The sequence below is a fragment of the Pundamilia nyererei genome, unplaced genomic scaffold (assembly GCF_000239375.1).
Source record: "Pundamilia nyererei isolate P.nyererei 1_Seehausen unplaced genomic scaffold, PunNye1.0 scaffold00028, whole genome shotgun sequence".
Classification (NCBI taxonomy): Eukaryota; Metazoa; Chordata; class Actinopteri; order Cichliformes; family Cichlidae; genus Pundamilia; species Pundamilia nyererei.
The window spans coordinates 3,614,754-3,632,492 of NW_005187429.1; the positions used below are offsets into that span (position 1 = coordinate 3,614,754).

Sequence of the window (17,739 nt, forward strand, 5' to 3'; positions counted from 1 at the left end):
GGTGATTCTAATTTGAAGTGTTTCTTTGTCTTTGTGTGATAGACTCCCAACCTCTGCAGCTTGCCTAATGACATTCAAACTACTACTTTAAGTTGCTCCCATATTCACCAAGGGTCACCAGAGCAGTTAAGTCTGCATTTTTGATTTGGCAGGTTTTTGCACCAGACACCTCGCAGGACCAAATCGGGGCATTTTCACTCATTAGGTGAATGCGTGACTGTGCAAACCACTACACTGCAAAACCACAACAGAAAAAGATCCTTGAGGTAACTTAGAAACCACGATTTCTCCAGCATTGCAGCTCTGATGGTCTGCAGCACATGCAGGCAGTCCACCCTTAAGCCCAATTTTTCTTAGTAATGAAACAAAGCGTTGCAGTGGTACTGACACAGTGCCTTTTTACTCAATTCGAGCACGCAAAGTGCTTCCTGCTACAAGTCACATTCACCCAATCACCCAAACATTCATACACCACTTTTCTCTTTGTGTGAGCACTTCTGGTAACATTCACTCCTTGATGGATGCTTTAGGGGAAATTTGGGACTTCTGCCCAAAAGATACTCCAGTGTGTGAGCCACGGATCGATTCGCTGAATTTCTGATAACTCTGTAAATAACCAGCGCTCTACTGGTATCTGGTCTCTAAAGGATTATAGTTAATAAAACTGTCCAAAACTTTCATAAAAACATTTTGTTGTCCTTATAAACTGCTCTTCACATATTTCATTTTTTAATCCTTCAGTATTTCTTTGTGTGTGTCCGTGTGTGTGTGTGTGTGCCATAGTCTCCAACCTATTTACTTACCCTCTTTCTACCCTTTAATTAGTCTGTCAGAGCACTTTAAACTAACCGTGTGCAACGTACAAACCTCAGTTTCACATTGTCAGATTTTGGTAACTTCCAGGAGCGTAAAAAAGATCTGCTTTGTCTGATAAACTACAAATTCCTTTAAATTTGTGCTAAAGCTGCCTTCCAGTGCTGCTGACTCCGTTCACCAACGGTCACAGTTGAAATATCAGAGAGCTGCTGCTGGTGAGCTGTCACCACCTTCACAATCAGCCTCTGTTTGACCAGCTTATGTCTGCCTGACCCAAGACCTCACCTCTCCTTCAGCTGCACTCTGTGCGAGGATGTAGGCGTGTGTGACTGCGCGGAGGTAAGAAATTAACTTCCCTCTCCCCGAAGGCATGATTTGCCCTTGTGCTGTGATTTCTCGGAATCAGTTTTAATGAAACAATGAACAGAAACACTCGTTTCCTCAGACTGGGTTGATATCGGCGGTTTAATCTTTAATCGGGTTGATGTCTCTTTCTTCTTTTCTTCTTTCTTTTCTTGCCGTGAAATAACCTTCCGAGCGCTTCCCGTGTTGTTTACATCAATAAAGCCGGGTTGCTGAAGCAGCAGTGAAAGTTGGATTTGTTGTGACTGTGTCACCGCTTGTGTACAGCCTGACTGGTCTGGCAACATTGTGGCATGTCACAGTGATGCGAGCAGTGGTGTGGACTGCGGCTAAACCTGTTGGTTCGGAAAAAAAAAGGGAAAGCGCGAAAGGGGGAGCAGTGAGAGGAAGTGGCTAATGGGGAAGATGAAATCCAACTTCCTCTACACTAAACAGCCTCCAGAGGAGAAAAGGAGGCCTTGTTCACCTCTGACAGGGGACGTTTCTCCCTCTGTGTGCGGTTTTGCTGCCAGCCTCTTTTATTTTTCTTCTTAATTCTGCTTAACCTCGTATAAAGTGTATAAACAACCAAAAAAAGTAAACATTTGACAGCAACATAGCAAAAAAGTAATTTACACCATGATCTGGGTGTGAGGAAGGAAAGCCCTCATGGTGGGAGGAGAAGACCCAAATGGAGGAGAAAAAAAAACACATCTCTTGCTGTCTGTGGCAAACCCTGCTTATTCATACTCACAATGGACAGCCAGATAATATTCTCCTCCACTGTTGAAGCTGACACCTGGAAGATTTGCTTTCACACAGCCCCTAAGGCTGGAGAACCCCACCCCAAACCTAAGCTAGCAAGTCCCTGCACAACATCCTCCAGGGTGGGGGAATCTGAGCAATGTGTGGCTTTTGTCAACCCCCCCCCCCTACACACGCTTTTCTTTCTTTTACTGTCTGCCCCCCTTCTCAAAGCATAATCACATCCTTCTCTCTTGAGAGATATTTCCCTCTTTTCACAAAAGACTGAAAAGATTATCTCTCTTTTCTTGGTATGGGGAGGTGGAGGGGGTGCGCAACAGGCCTGCTGGAGGCTTTTCTCACAATGATAATATTTCTCTCAAGAAATTCATGACACCTGTTGAGATGATCTCCAACAGGAATATGGACCATAGTGTCTGATAGTGGATACAAATAGATCCTCCTCTCTCTCTCCTACCCAAACACAGTGGCTGGATTACTCTAATGTGATGAAATGAACAAAAACACACAAACAGCAGGTATTTTCCTGTTTTTTTATTCACACTCTTATTAATAATTTGGTGTTATCGAGACAGCTTGTCGTGTGATGACTGCAGCTGCAGAACATTTACATATTAGCTGAATTTAGTCAAATAACGAGTGGCGGTGAACAGCTTCACTGTGACCAGTGTCAACGACAGAAGAGATAAACATCTAATGCAGCAAAGTGAACCACATGATGGTGCGTACAGGCCGTGCTGCTGCAGTGTTTGCATAGCACTGCGTGGTTAAAATATGTATAATAAATGTAAAAGTGCAGCAAACCTTTGAGGTGAGATTGTTACGATGACACGTCAGGATGTTCAATTTTACTCCTGGTATCATGTGCGTTCCAGTGTTAGTGGACGCTGGTGGCACACTAACAAATTCCTCCACACATCATACCAGTGTTCACTGTGGAGCACGGCCGGTTCCTCCTCCAAAGAGGCCCCCTAGTGTTTTTCTGAGGGAGCTCATTTCTTTTACTGTGGAGATTTTGGGACTCTTTCTGTACCAACTGTTTGCTTGTGTAGCAAGCAAACGTCCACCTGTAATCCCAGTGAAAGACACAGAGAAGAGACAACACCAGTGATGAAACACTTCATAATAATTACAGCAAAATGAAAATATCACAGCTTACCCCTTTATTCTAGTGTAAGTATTTGAGTTTTTATTTTTTGAGTATTTAAGGTAAATATAATTACATTGTTATTTCAAATAAAGTGCATTGAAATTCCATTTAATTACTGGTGAATTACGCCCTTAGTGATGGACCTTATTATGAAGTGTTACCTGACCTGACATAGATAAAATAGCACCATCAGCACCACCAGCTGAAAACCTGGCATATCTCTGTATGGTGTGGAGTGTGGCCTCAACAAATTAGAGGAACCCGGATAAGTGGAGGGCAAAGAAGAAGTGGCAGACCTAAAAAATCTACAGGAGATGAGCAGTATCTGAAAGTCGTGTTCTTAAAAAACAGGAAGAAAATCCAGCAGATAGATCTGGACCTTCAGTTGATCCATCTGTTTACTGAAGGCTCATCAGAAATGGTCTCAGGGGAAGGAAGTATGGCTGAAAATCAGTGGTAACAGAGTTACAGACTGCTGAAATGTTTGATTGAAATCATTGTGACTATACATAGATGAGGTCTGGATGAGAGTCCTTCAAGAAGCTGGAGAACTACTCTTTAAGAAATTGCAAGAAATTTTGGCTAAGAGAGTTCAGGCTGTGTTGAAGAACAAAGATGTTCATACTTTGGTATGAACATCTTCATAATAATTATACTTTGGTATGAACATCTTTGTCCTTCACCTTACTGACATTCAATTCGATGGAGTTGTACAAACACTGTTTCTGCCTTTTATCTTGTATTTCCATATGTGTTTACAGATGTTTCAATAAATTGCTGTGCCTGCTTCCCATTTTCATAATTTTCACAACTTAAGGGAAAACTTTACAGGGAAAACTTTTCAAGGTTGATGATTTAGAGTTGAAAATGCAGACGTTGATAATTATTCTTCATTTGCTCACAACAAATTAAATATTGTAAATAAAGATTTTCTATTTGAATATTTCATTCATCAAGATTTTATTCTTTTTGAGCAGTGTACACAATAGTAAGATTACCATGTGTCAGTACAGAGGAATAATGTCCAATTTTGACTAATGTCCAATTTTAATTAATGGTAATAAAATAAGTCCAATTATGTGAAACGATTACTTTTACATTTTCACAAAATTTATTTTCACAAAATAAATGAATGAAGATGAAAACCCAAGTGTAATATTTGCACTTTTGTGCTCTAAAGATCAGTATTAATGATACAAAACTGGGTACACAATGAATTTTAACTCATGGCCCATCATATTATGTTTAAATCAAAAAGCTTGACTTGATTTCTCAGTCAGTGTTGGTGTGGAATCCTGTACATGAAACTACAGTGACTGATCTAAACACTTGTACCTCTGTAATTCAGACACTAGGGGGCGACAGTGGCAACATTCTGTGTCTTCAGCACGTCGATTTGAACAACGGTGCATTCAGGGATCCCTTCAATATTTGTACATACCAGCTCACCTTTTATTTAGATTTGGTTAATCTCGTATGCTGTTCCTTTACTTTCTGCATCTCAGAAAAAGAATTTTGGCTGACCACGAAGAGGACTTTTATGGTATATTATGTTACAATGATACTTAATGAACAAACGAGCACAGGTGCACTTCTGATATCTTTAATGACTGATTATTACCTTATCCTGTAATTCGCAATGCAGTTTTATATACGATGAGAAAATGTTTTATCTTGTATTTTGTTTTTATAATTTTTGTCCAAATACAATCTCTTAAGTAAACATTTTTAGTCGCTAAAATCAGTGAAAGTATATAATTACCGACTCTTGTCATGGTCAATGAACAGAGCGTGACGTTCACCTGTCAGTGTGAACTGTGCAGCTGTCACATTTGAGTGTGCAGGCACCTAGCAAACGACACGTACTCCCATTTTTAAAAGGTAAGGGCTCTTATCTCTGTAAACATTTATTCGCTATAATATAAGAGTATATAGCTTGTCTGTAAGAATGCTACTCCCGGCGAGCAGTGAAATCTCCATATGGTTAAACCGGTCGGCGAAGCTAACACGAATAGCACGTACAGTGTAAGCGCTACCAACTGTCAGCTAGCAGCTGGATTAGTGAAGACAAAGTGACGTTAACTTGCAAATTGTGTTGTAAAACAGAGGAGAGCAGCAGACAAACGACGAAACCTCAAAAAGCAGTAAGAGCTGAGTAAATATATCACCGACATTAGCCATTTTTAATGACTAACAGGAACCGGTGGAGCTACTTAGTTTTTAAAGAACAGCTTGTTTAAAAAAAATGGCGTTAACGTGGTTTTACAACACTTCACAACATTGCTGACCAACAGAGGGCTATTTATGGAAGCGTCTAGTGAGCAAGGCCACATTACCAAGTCCCTGGACCCCCACAGTGCAGTCTGTCAGTCACAGTGTGTGTGTGTGTGTGTGTGTGTGTGTGTGGGGGGGGGGGTGTATTTCATTAACGTGCCCCCTAAAAGCAATCTAAATGATAAAATCTGTTGCTTTTTTTTTTGTGGCCCAGCATTGTGTTGTTGTTCAGCAGAACCTTATTTTTGGTCTATGGGTTAAAGGTACCACACACTCAGTGACTGTTTGTCCTGTAGTTATGAGCCTCCACAGACATCTTGGTTACATAACCAAACCTTTACTGGTATCCACCCAAACCGTTATCAAGCAAGGTTCTCACTCACTGACAATCTGATCTGCAGAGAACAGGCTAAACTAGTCAATTAAAGCTAAGATCAACATTTAAAAGCCTGTAAGAGCATGAGAAAACTTGTTCCTTTGGTTGTAAAGCTTGTAAAAGTGCCAAAATGTAATTACCTTGTAGCATAAAGCTGACAAACCTGGTCCTGGTCCCCCAAAAAGGGGGAAAGTTACTTTCTCTTTGAAATGAGAAAATCACAATGGTAAGTGTTTGTAATGTTTAGTGCACTAATACTGTCAAACTTATTTTACATTGTGGGCCACATAAAGCTCGTGTTGATCTTAAGTGGGCCGAAGCAGTGAAATCAGTGTTTCTGTCAGCATAAAGAAGTTTAACTACTTACTATCTATAGTAGACCGTAAAAATTTATGTTTGACACTGCTGCATTAAACCCTAAACTGCATTTAAGGAAGTCCTTGCACTGTCCTTGATTGATCACTGTTTTCTCATTGTTTATGAGCAAACATGGTATTATTAAGCTGCTCCTTACACACAAAAATAACCGTAATTAGTTGTTTACTTACTGATTGCTCATGCATAAGTATTCTGTCCTTACATCTTCCTCTCTCTGCATTCCCAGCATGGCACGAGGGCATCAGAAGATTCAGTCCCAGCAGAAAAACGCCAAGAAGCAGGCGGAGATGAAGAAGGCCAAAGGTCACGATCAAAAGACGGCGGCCAAGGCAGCGCTCGTATTCACCTGCGCTGTGTGCAGAGTAAGTATGACCCCTCAGAACTCCCAAATGAGGGTGGGAGTCATATTTGAAACCAAATGCAGTGCCTTTTCCTCCAAATCCTCCTTTCCTTTAACAACTGTTGGATGTTTCATTTCTTCTCACAGTCTCAGATGCCGGACCCCAAAACCTTCAAGCAGCACTTTGAGAGCAAACACCCAAAATCCCCTCTGCCCCCTGAGTTAGAGGGAGTGGAGGCGTAGGTGGTCGTCGACATGGATACTAAACTCTTCAACCCTGTGCCGGCTCTGCTCTCGTCTCAGTCTGACAGCAACGGATGATTTCACGTGACCAACATGAAGCACTTGTCTATTAATTCTTTAACAGGCCGGGTCGAGTCCGGTGTGCTCGTCTTCGAATACATGTCACAGCAGACCTGTACGACCTGTGAACGATGAAAAGTTGTAAAAGGAGATGGCTTCTTATTCAGCTTCCCTGAACAAACTGGCGTATTGGAGTATTTCTTGCTGCCCGCTCTTGTCTCTTTACGCTTTAGCTTTGGTGGATTGATCGCTCGAGATAAATGCACAGTGTTTGCTGAAGTTACAGCGGTGACAAAACTGACCTCGTCTTCTTAATTAGTGCTTTGAGCGCTGAATGGAAACGGGGACTGTGAATCTTTATCCATAAGTGCTCAGAGCGTAACTCGTCCTCGGTCGTGTCTGCCTGGTTATTACTGCATATTCTCATTTTAATTCATCATAATTTCGTAATTGTTTCAGTAAAAAAAAGTGACATTTTGATAGCCATTTCCAAGCTGCTGGATGAATTGTAAACCAATGAATGTATGCTCCAATGATGAATTGTTAAGTCATTTTATTAAAGGTTCACTTTGTTGTAGCTCTGCTTTGTGTGATAATGTTTTCTGGCAAGGATGAATTTCACTGATACATTATGTGTTTAAGCAGGTAATGTTATCACAAACAGTCCCTGTGTTCCTTCACTCCGCTTGTGTGTCGGTTGTTTAATTTTGTGCCGAGTAATTTATTGTCTTCCTTCCAAAGTAACAGCACTTCTCTGCTTCTCTTTTACTTTCTCCTGCCTTCTAAACCTGACTGTTTCTTTTCTTATTACTCAGCGAGGCTGCATGTGAGAACCTGTTTGCCCTTCGGGATTAATGGTCTTTGACTCAGAATCTGGGCAGAACAAAGTCTGTGCGATGTCCGATTGTGAGACTAGCTTGGGCAATTACCGTGGATTTACAGCGAGCGAGTGGGCGTCCAGCTCCACTCTTTCCAGGCACCGCCTTTTCTTAAACCAAACTGAGTATTCCCAATAGTGAGATGGGATTATCTACTGTTTTGGGCTATAAGTGAGGAAAGGACAACCTTGAACAAGTCCAGGCGTGAGCCTCGATTCCATTCCTGAAAACGGCTTTAAAGTGGATCTCTGGAGATCATTTCCAGTGCCATGTTTTTATTTTTTGCACTCTGCTAGATTCAGTTCAAATTCTTTCTTATGCATCTTAAATTGAGCCTCTGTACAGCTCAGTGCATCCTGTGTAAAACAAGCTCTGTGCGCTCCTTCAACTTTAATCTGACTTTCTCTGATTTGCTGCTTCTCATGTCTTAGTCATTTAGACATGGTTAAGATAACTTGCTGAAGTTCAAACTGAGCATCAGAATGGGGAGAAAATGTGATTTAACCGGTTTATGCTGATTGGTATTAGACGGGCTACTCTTGAGTATTTCAGAAACTGCTGATCTACTGGGATTTTCCCACATTTCCTCTTTTTGACAGATGGCTATGTCCAGTGAAATGTCTCTGTGTGAAATCCGCTTTTTGATGTCACAGTTCAGAGGAGAATGGCCAGACTGCTTCAAGCTAATAGGAAGGCAACAGCAACTCAAGTAACCATTCACTATAATAAAGACATGCAAAAGAGCATCTCTGGATGCAAACATTGAGCCTAAAAGCAGATGAGCTACAGCAGCAGAAGACCACACAGGGCGCCGTTCCTGTCAGGTAGGAATAGGAAACTGAGGCTACAATTCACACAAGCTCACCAAAACTGGAAGAAGACTGGGCAATCGTTCGGTCTCAAATTCCTTTGTGACATCAGGATGGTAGAATCAGAACTTGGTGTCAATAATGTGAAGGTATAGACCTATCATGCCTTGTATCAATAGTTCAGGCTGCATATGGTTTAAACCCCACAGCCTACCTGAGTATTATGGCTCCCTTTATAACCAGTGTACCCATCTGATACGTGATTATATCATATCACAAAGCTCAAATAATGTCAAACTTTTTTGTTGAACATCACAATAAGATCAGTGTACTCAAATGGCTTCCATAGTCACCAGATTTCAAACCAATAGAGCATTGTTGGGATGCTCTATTGACAAATCTGCAGTAACTGTGACGCTATCATGTCAGCATTGACATTAATCTCTGAGGAATAATAATCTCTGAGCACCTTTTTTAATTCTGTGATACCTCTTTAACCATCAGGTGTACCTAATAAAATAGCCAGTAAGTGTACAGTGATCACTGATCACGTCATTTTCTCTGTGCTGTTAGTTACATAGTAACTGTCGAGCAAAACAGATGAAAACAGGCTGGATAAATAAATACTGGTAGTTACACAGTTATTACATTTTTAGTCTCGTGACTGTAAGGCTGTCTTTTTTACTTCAGTTCATTGCATGACAGCATACCGTGCTTGGATAATGACCACTGGTTTTACACTCCTTTTTGTGAGGCAGTGTGGGACGCTTTGGGTGTGCTGCATAGGCTGAGTGAGTAATACCGGACACACCCCGGGAGTAGAATAAAATGTGTGAAGCCTGAGTTTTTGGCTTACGGCTTACTCACATGTAGGCTGGCCCGGTTTATTATAAGCATCCACCACTTTAATAGTATTTACTGTGTGACAGAAAATGAGGAAAATCATAAAACTTTTATGTAAATGAATGTCATTTATGTGTCATCAGCTCTCACCCACCAAGAACTGAATGTATCTGGATACAGAGCTTTAACTGTAGGGATGGCAGGATGACTCACAGAGAGTAACTGGCAGCTGACATGAACATCATCCCAGGAGGTTCTGACATTTTTAACTGAATAAATTAATCTCCTCTCCCAGCTACACAGAGCTTTACTCACCGGTTTAAACACAAATATGTACAGGAAGTGACAGAATCGGTACCAAATATCAAAAACAAGTTCAAATTGTGCATCTGTTACCTTGGATCAGCTGAAATGGCTCAATGTGCAGCAGTTAACAATCAAAAACCTCTAAACCATTATGCAACTCGGTCTGCATAAAGAGGTCTTTAACATGTCCAGTAATGACAAACGCTTCACTTCAGCTGAAACACAATAACTGCAAGAATATAGTGTGTAAGCCAACCATGCAGACATGGCTACAACCACACCATTGCACTTCATGTGTGAAGTCACTCAAACCATAAAGACCACACCATCTGTCTTCTTTGTCATAATTAAATCATTTAGGGGGAAATGTGGCTTGACTTCCTTTAATTCTGACTACTCAGAAGTAACAAACACACACACACACACCACGGTCAGTGACACGCTGCCTGTTGTTTTAGTTGTTTGAGCAGCTCGGCCAAATGACTCACAACCCACATTGTTCCCCAGCCTCCTCACACATAATCCACATCCTGCCTTCCCATCTGTAAACTTGTGAATCAAAAACACAACACATGTTCATTCATATAAACACATACACATATGTAAGATTTTTTTTTCTACAGCCTGTCTTTGATCTCAACATGCAAGAGTCACAGGAAAAAAATGAGAGCACTCGTACAAACTCGTTACAACTTAATTAGGTTAAGAATTTCCCTGTGGCTATAGATCATCTATTTTCAGCTCTCATCGCACTAGTGAGAAAGAAACACTGAAGCACCAGCTCAACTCCAGTGTCTGGGCATCGTGGCACCTGCTGTGTTGTTTCGGTGTTTCTGTGGAACAATATTTTGGAGAGCACCGCTTTCATTTAGTTTATGTGTGGTGTAATAATAGCTAGTGATCAACATGTCCAGCAGGAGGTTGGGAATATTTATTTGTATTTGTCAAACACTGCTTATCTACCTTACTCTAGTTCTGCTTGGCCACTGATTAGCACACCTCTAATTCTAAAACTTCTGTGCATGATTTATGTCTCTAAGAAAGTACTGCGGGGTCTGATTGGTGTCTTCGTCCATCCCCAACCCTGATAACAGACTTGCTTGGATCGCTGCTACTTTCAACCAGTTTTACAAGGTCAGGGGAAGTGATCCATCACAATAGACCTAAACCTGAAATTTGTAAAACTAGAATAACTAGAAAAACATGACTGATGTCTGGACTACTCAATGGGTCAAGGCATTTGAATGAAGAAGCCTTTCTACTGAGAAGAGCCACAGTACCTCAGTATTTATATGGCATTAGATAAAACAGTTTCAGTATACATAATATTAGCCTTACACCAACATTATTTTGCATAATTTCCTCATTTTATCAGTTCCTCTCTATACATGTTAGACCACTCCTTGTAGAAAGCTCTGATGGGTATAGTTTTACATGATAAAGGTGTACAAAGACACCGCTATTTGCAGCTTTTTCTGGATTAAAAAAATTAAATGCCATTTTGCGATTTTAGTGTTTGTTTCTAAAAGTAATGACATATATAGAGAGCACACGTTATCATAATCGTTTTTATCACGTTTTCAGTCTCAGTAAAAATGCATATTATTTGTGGGCAGGTGTGCACAGCTAACACAAACGGCCGTAAAGGCAGAGTACATAGCGCTGCAGAACTGTACCCCCCCCCCCCCGCATGTTTACACTGAGTAGGAGATGCTCTGTATCTCATTGTACAACTGTATAGTGACAATAAAGGCATTATATTCTATTAAACGGCAAATTATGAGAGTGAAACTGAAATTACATTGATATCTACGCCACGGGCCAATAATATGCTCGTTTGAAAATATAATAAGGTAGACAAAACCACTTTATGTCAATCCTGCCCCACTTCCGGGTTCCTCCTCCTGGCTTCTATCTTCTTGCATAATGACCTTTCACACACACAAACACACACACACACACACACACTCACAAAGGATTTTTTTTTTTAAACACAAACGTTTTTCCTTCCAGTGTCTTGATAGATATAAGTATTGTAGATATAAGTATAAATTCTCCTGAAAAGTTTCATTTGATTTATAATAACTATAAACTACATATCCCAAGCATCCTTGCGGGCGTACCGGACAAACCAAGCGTTTATGCCGTTTGTACGTAAATATAAAAAAAATCAAATCTATATTTAGAAGATTTTTTACATAATGTTTTACATTATCATAATTTTGTTAATTTTCTGTGAAATTCGTTTATTTGTTTTTTGCTCATTCGGCGCAGTCTTAAAAAAATTTGCCCTTAGATTTGGCTACCATAGCAACTCCCTTCTTACGTCACCCATCCGGGCTCGACCCTGCTGCCGTGTCTTTGATTGGAGGGAAACCCCGTGGATGAGCGGGAGAGATCATCAGCTGTGCGGCCGGGAATCAGGAACAACACCGTCTAACGACACTCGCAGGTTAGTTACATCTATTTACTGCTGTTGCTCGGTGGTGTTTTTATCAAAAGAGTCCCTGCTTGTGCTTCTGGTAAGGTATCTTTTTAAACCCTGCATTAATCGCCGCATCTAGCGGCTGTAAGTGGAAATCGTTGATGCTCCGCGCTGCTCAGTCATTGTTCGGTGCTCGCCTGACAGGGAAGCGTTACTTACGGCAACGTTAACCCATCTATTTTTGTTCGCTCGCTGTTTTTAGAGGACGCCTCTCGGCCCTGCTAAGCGGCATTTTTTTGTGAATGAAGCAGTCTAAAATGTGAGAATAACTGTGGCTAGAAGAAGCGGTCTGGTTTGCTTTCCGGGAAGCGAAAAAGGGCGTTCACTGAGGACTGAACGAAGCGAGGCTCCTTTCATTCCTCTAACCGACTCAGTGACACACTTATTATCCTATAGCCGCCTGCAGCGTTAGGAAGCTTTCCCCAAATTAAACGCAGAGACTGTGTAATCCATATCGTTTATTAAGCTCTTGAAAATGATTTTTTTTGTTCGGTCTGCATTCGTGCCTTACATGGTACGCGCTGGGTGGGCAGGTGTGTGAATGAGTGTGACGTGAAACTGGGTGGCCGACATTCCTCTAAGGGGTGCAGGTGGCAGCGTGCAGGGAAAATTTTCTCACCCATTTTGTGGCTTTTGAAATGAATTCATAGGTTTGGGATTTTTTTTTCTTTTATATATTTTTTAATTCAAGACAGCTTTGTAAACAGGCTGCACATTTATTCGCACACGTAGTCCTTTTATACTGCAGCATCTTTTACCTGTGAAGGGGTCTACATATTTTTTTTTTTTTAAAAGGAAACTAGTTCCTCAGCATAGGTTACTGTCTGTATTCTACTACAGTAAATTAGACTTCCTGTCCTGTGCTATGAGCCGATTTACAATCATTTAAGTTAAAACTAAAACAGATCGTTGACTGACAAAGTTAATATGCAACTAGTCTGAGATTAGCTCAGCACTGTGGCATGCGTGTTAACTGGCTGTAGAGGAAAACTGACAATGTTGACAACTTATGCTGTGGGACATTTTGATGGAAGGACTAAATTATATAAAATAGTCTGTAGACTAATAAAAAAAATAACCACTGATGACCACTGATTTCTGGGGAAATGTCCATCATCTAATGTAAATTTTCTGGAATTTCATAACCACTTATAATTTTTTTTACATGCCGGCTACACTTTTCCTGTGATCTATTATGACATTTTGCCTATTCTTGTCTTCAGGATAGTGAGTCAGAAGAAGCCTAAAACTGTATCTGCTGTACAAGTCGTGATTATAGGCACTTTCCCCCTTTGTATTTCTAAAGACTTAGAGTCCAAATGATTTAGTCACCACTTTAAATCAAGTCTGTGCCCGATCGAGTGCAGACGAGACAAGCAGATTGATTTGTATTTAAGAAAAAAAAAAGGTGCTTTGCTGGTGTGGACACACCCAGTGTTCCCATGAATTCTTAACAGCCGACACACTGTTGTTTTAGCTACAGTCCTGTCAGAGTTTTTGATTATGTAATATGCTTCAAGGTTATAAATGTTCTATTTTCTCACAGTTAACTAACTGTAATGTATATACTTTTTTTTTGTTGTTAAAAATGGGGATGTCTTCACAGTCAAAATGTTTAACACATACCTGAGAAATGAGGTTATGCTGGAATAACAGCACATTTACTTGCACAGTAGTCCTCCATTATTCACATATAGTAATGAAATCTACTTTTTCTCTCTCTACAATGTCTTTGCTTGGCCTCCATTAACACACAGTCCTTAACTCCTGTCCTGTTTGTTTTGTCCTTCCTGACTCCCTTTCCTCTCTCCTTCCTCCACCCCCACATGACAGTCATGGCAGACAGAGAGGAGCTGGTACAGAAGGCCAAACTGGCCGAGCAGGCTGAGCGCTACGAGGACATGGCTGCAGCCATGAAGGCTGTCACAGAGCTGAACCAGGAGCTCAACAACGAGGAGCGCAATCTGCTCTCTGTTGCCTACAAGAATGTGGTCGGAGCTCGAAGGTCCTCCTGGAGGGTGATCTCCAGCATCGAGCAGAAGGCTGAAGCCGAAAAGAAGGCTGAAGCCGAAAAGACGCCTGAAAGCGAAAAGAAGGCCACGCTGGTCAAGGAGTACAGAGAGAAGATCGAGGGGGAGCTCAAAGAGATCTGCCAGGAAGTTCGGGTAAGGAGGAGCAGAGGTGTTGAAGCTAAATGCTTGTTGCAAGAAAATATAAATGCACAGCAGCTGCTCCTCCTTGTATTAGTCCAACCTGTATTGAGATAGTGGCCGGTCTTGGTCACCTCTGTCTAGTGTGTGTGTGTGTGTGTGTGTGTGTGTGTGTGTGTGTGTATATATATTTATTTATTTATTTATTTATTTATTTAATTTAAATAATCAAGCTGCAAAAGCCAACATCGACAGCAGTTTAAAAAGAAAAAGAACAGCTTCCTTATGAATGGAAGCAAACACACATCCCTTACAAAAAGTAGTAGTAGAACCATGCTTTTTACACATTAGTGACACCTACAGGTATGTTGTGGTGCTTGTGTTTATGTGGTAGGGATCTAAAGAGGGACAATATAAACCTGCAGCTAACAGGATTTAAATATTAGTCATAGTTCTCAGCATACAAGCACTTGTCTAGGTTAATATGGCTTTACTTACGTCGCTGTTCACCTCTGAATATCTTAGCTGTAGTATTTAGGCCCATCTTACACAGTTGGAACTATGAACACCAAGTAGGCAAATGAAGGCTCTCTTCCTAGCAGTTGTTTGAATATCACACAGATAAACTTCAGTATTTGGGTAGTTTGGATACATCCTGTATTTGCGGATTCACAGCCCTGTGACCTTGTGACCTTTAAAAGGAAACATAAACATATAGGCCCACTACACTGATTCAACTCCATAGACGAAAGTTTGCATGTTGTAAAGCATATCTAGCTCTACTATAAGTAGATATAGTAGATTAGTATATTAGTATATTTTACTCAAATGAAACTGTCTTTGATGTTTTATATTAACTTATACACAGGAAGCGTCCAGTACGCATTAAAATTGCAGCGCATGAAATAGGACTAAAAAGTTCAGCACTTCCTGTCAAAGTCCACATGATGAATCAGATGGGTGTAGCCTAGAATTTTAAGGCCTAGAATATGATTGGCAGCTACGTTAAAGGAAGAGGAATGTTCCCTGCTCATAGTTTCACTGGACAGCTGTGTACTCTTAACATACCTGTCGAGTGATTTCTACATATTTCATGTTAATTGTGGTGGAAATGGGGAAATGCACATATAAAGGGAGACACATTCACTCTTACAAACTTATAAAAAGATATTTAAATTATTTACCAAGTATACTTTGTAAAGAAAAAATAGCAAAGCTCGGTTGGACTGCAGCAAACAGTAGGTCTTGTTCTGCAGTGCAGCCTGGGTGAGATCTACATAGCAGCATGTGGAGCACTTCTCCACCTGCTGCAGATACGTGATCGCTGTTGATCTCAAAAGCATGAGAACTGCTGTTGCGACTTCCAGTGTATGGTGGTGGATTTGGAATACATTCAACCATGTGAGCAAATCCCCTCTGGATGAAGTAACTGAATGATACTGAGCACCTCCATAACAGCACCCTGGCCCAGTGAGGCAGCCATTAGGGAAAAGGAGTTAAAAATGTCACTGGCTCACTTATAACTGCTGGGGTTTGTGTGTGTTGCACGTGTTCTTTAGAGTTAAACTTCCACATTTCTTTTCGCAGGACCTGCTCGACAAATATCTGATCCCCAAAGCATCGGGCGCAGAGGGCAAAGTCTTCTACCTGAAGATGAAGGGAGACTACTTCCGCTACCTGGCTGAGGTGGCTACCGGAGACGAGAGGAACGGTAAATAAAACAGACATCATACATCACCCCTTCTTCTTATCATGTCGTGCAGTCACTCAAGGTAGTGATAGTGAGTGCTTATGTTCAGGGTTTATGAAAACCATGCGGTGGTGTGTCACGCAGCTGCCGGTCGGTGGGATGAACGTGTGCTGACTGGGCGTCCTGAAAATCCTTTTTAGGGTAGGAGACCCTAGGACTGGTTCAGGTGTTGTTTTTAGCCAGAATGCTAACGCGCTTCTCGTCCTTGACCTACAACTGTCCGCCAAAATGCTGGCAAGTGCTGCTGCGAGGTTGTCATGGCAACTGCAGCAGCAGCAGGGTGTTGGCTGCTTCTAGTTGCCAGAAGGCATTTTAGATTAATTTTCTTTTGTTAATTTTGGGTGGTTTTGTAAAAGATTGTTCTTTTGTTACATATTCCATAAAATATCCATCAAATCCACTTTCAAATGATTGGATACTTCATCTTTTTGGTTCTGAGGACCTGTACTTGACAGTAGAGCTGAATAGAAATATTAATCAGATGATTTTACTTTGTTTCTTTTTTTCTTCTTTTTTTTTCTTTATTTTGTTTAATGTATTTTTGTTGTTGTCTAACTTCAAAAAATTCAGTGTGTGGTTTCCAAGAAATAATTTTTCTCATTTGAAACTATATCTGCTTTTTTGCTTGTGCAGAGATTGTTAAGAACTCACAAGGTGGCTACCAGGATGCCTATGACATCAGCCTAAAGGAAATGGAGGCTACACATCCCATCCGCCTGGGCCTTGCGCTGAACTTCTCCGTCTTCTACTACGAGATTGCAAACCTGCCTGAGGAGGCTTGCAAACTGGCCAAGACGGTAAGAAGGGTCCTCTGTTTGTTGTCCCTCTCTTTAAGAAGCACTGAAGCATCATGAAAATGATGTTAGTACCACTTTTCCACCAGAGGTGTACAGGTACTGATTTTGAGGCCATTATTAATGTCATGCATATCACCTTATGGATACATAAAAATAATAAATACACTTAGTAGCACGCGTGCACTCTCTCGTAGCTGAGTGTCACTCAGTGGTTTCTGTGCCTATCATTGCCATGAGTCTGAAGATTAAATTGATATTCTGCTATCTCCGGTCCTCGCACTGCTGCTAATCTCCATGTCTCTGACTTGACTCTGATTGGTATGACCCTAACCCTTTGGTGGAAATAAGGTTATCCACGACTCTGTTAGGGTCCACTTGTGTCCAAATGATCGGACAGTAAGTGCTCGAATGGGTGTCTTTGTGCCTGCCTGTATTCTTGTTTTTTTTGTGACCATGCTTAGTTAGTGCACTGTAATGCACGGACTATGAATGTGTTACAGCCAGCACACTTCAGAGAAGTAAAACGGGTATAACAGGAGTGACTGCTTGGCCGTTGGGTCTTCTGTTGTCCGTGTCCCTCAAAGACTAAAGATAGGGGTAACAGTGTAACTGTCGGGTGTGCGATAAAGCTTTTAATTTTTTAAAATAGTGATATAATTCATTCAGACACGGTAAGCAATGAAATCAAAATAAAGTTTGCCGAAGTGAGATTTAGGTTTAGATGGAATCTGTTAGTATCGCCACACACTATTAAACCAAAGTCACTGCTATAAAGTAAAATAAAGCTGCTAATTATTATCATTTAGAAATTTCTTGTAATTTCCATGTTAACCTATGGCAACCACATGTCAGGATCCCACAAATTTACTGTGCCCAGGCAAGAAGACTAAAACCCTCCAATAAAGCAACGGACTCGTATTTTGAATTCAATTTCAGTTCAGATTTATTTATAATATACACCAAATCACAACAAAGGT

General features: G+C 40.9%; 2 protein-coding genes across 3 annotated transcripts in view; both read left to right on the top strand.

Annotated features, from left to right (window-relative positions):
- The first annotated feature begins 4,858 nt into the window (after nucleotides 1-4,858).
- On the top strand, nucleotides 4,859-7,321 carry znf706 (zinc finger protein 706). The gene is made up of 3 exons (XM_005728499.1): nucleotides 4,859-4,954; nucleotides 6,328-6,463; nucleotides 6,589-7,321. The coding sequence occupies exons 2-3, from the start codon at nucleotides 6,329-6,331 to the stop codon at nucleotides 6,682-6,684; spliced, it is 231 nt and encodes a 76-aa protein (XP_005728556.1). The 5' UTR covers nucleotides 4,859-4,954; nucleotide 6,328; the 3' UTR covers nucleotides 6,685-7,321.
- Nucleotides 7,322-11,928: 4,607 nt separating this feature from the next.
- The window catches only part of LOC102211372 (14-3-3 protein beta/alpha-A-like), an 8,714-nt gene continuing 2,903 nt past the window's right edge, over nucleotides 11,929-17,739 (top strand). The window contains exons 1-4 of one of the 2 annotated variants that reach the window (XM_005728500.1): nucleotides 11,929-12,032; nucleotides 13,899-14,230; nucleotides 15,803-15,926; nucleotides 16,599-16,762. In XM_005728500.1, coding sequence (XP_005728557.1) covers nucleotides 13,901-14,230; nucleotides 15,803-15,926; nucleotides 16,599-16,762 — 618 coding nt within the window. In that variant the 5' untranslated portion in view covers nucleotides 11,929-12,032; nucleotides 13,899-13,900. The remainder of the gene's footprint in view (nucleotides 12,033-13,898; nucleotides 14,231-15,802; nucleotides 15,927-16,598; nucleotides 16,763-17,739) is intronic. The other variant, XM_013909659.1, reaches the window with a different exon arrangement.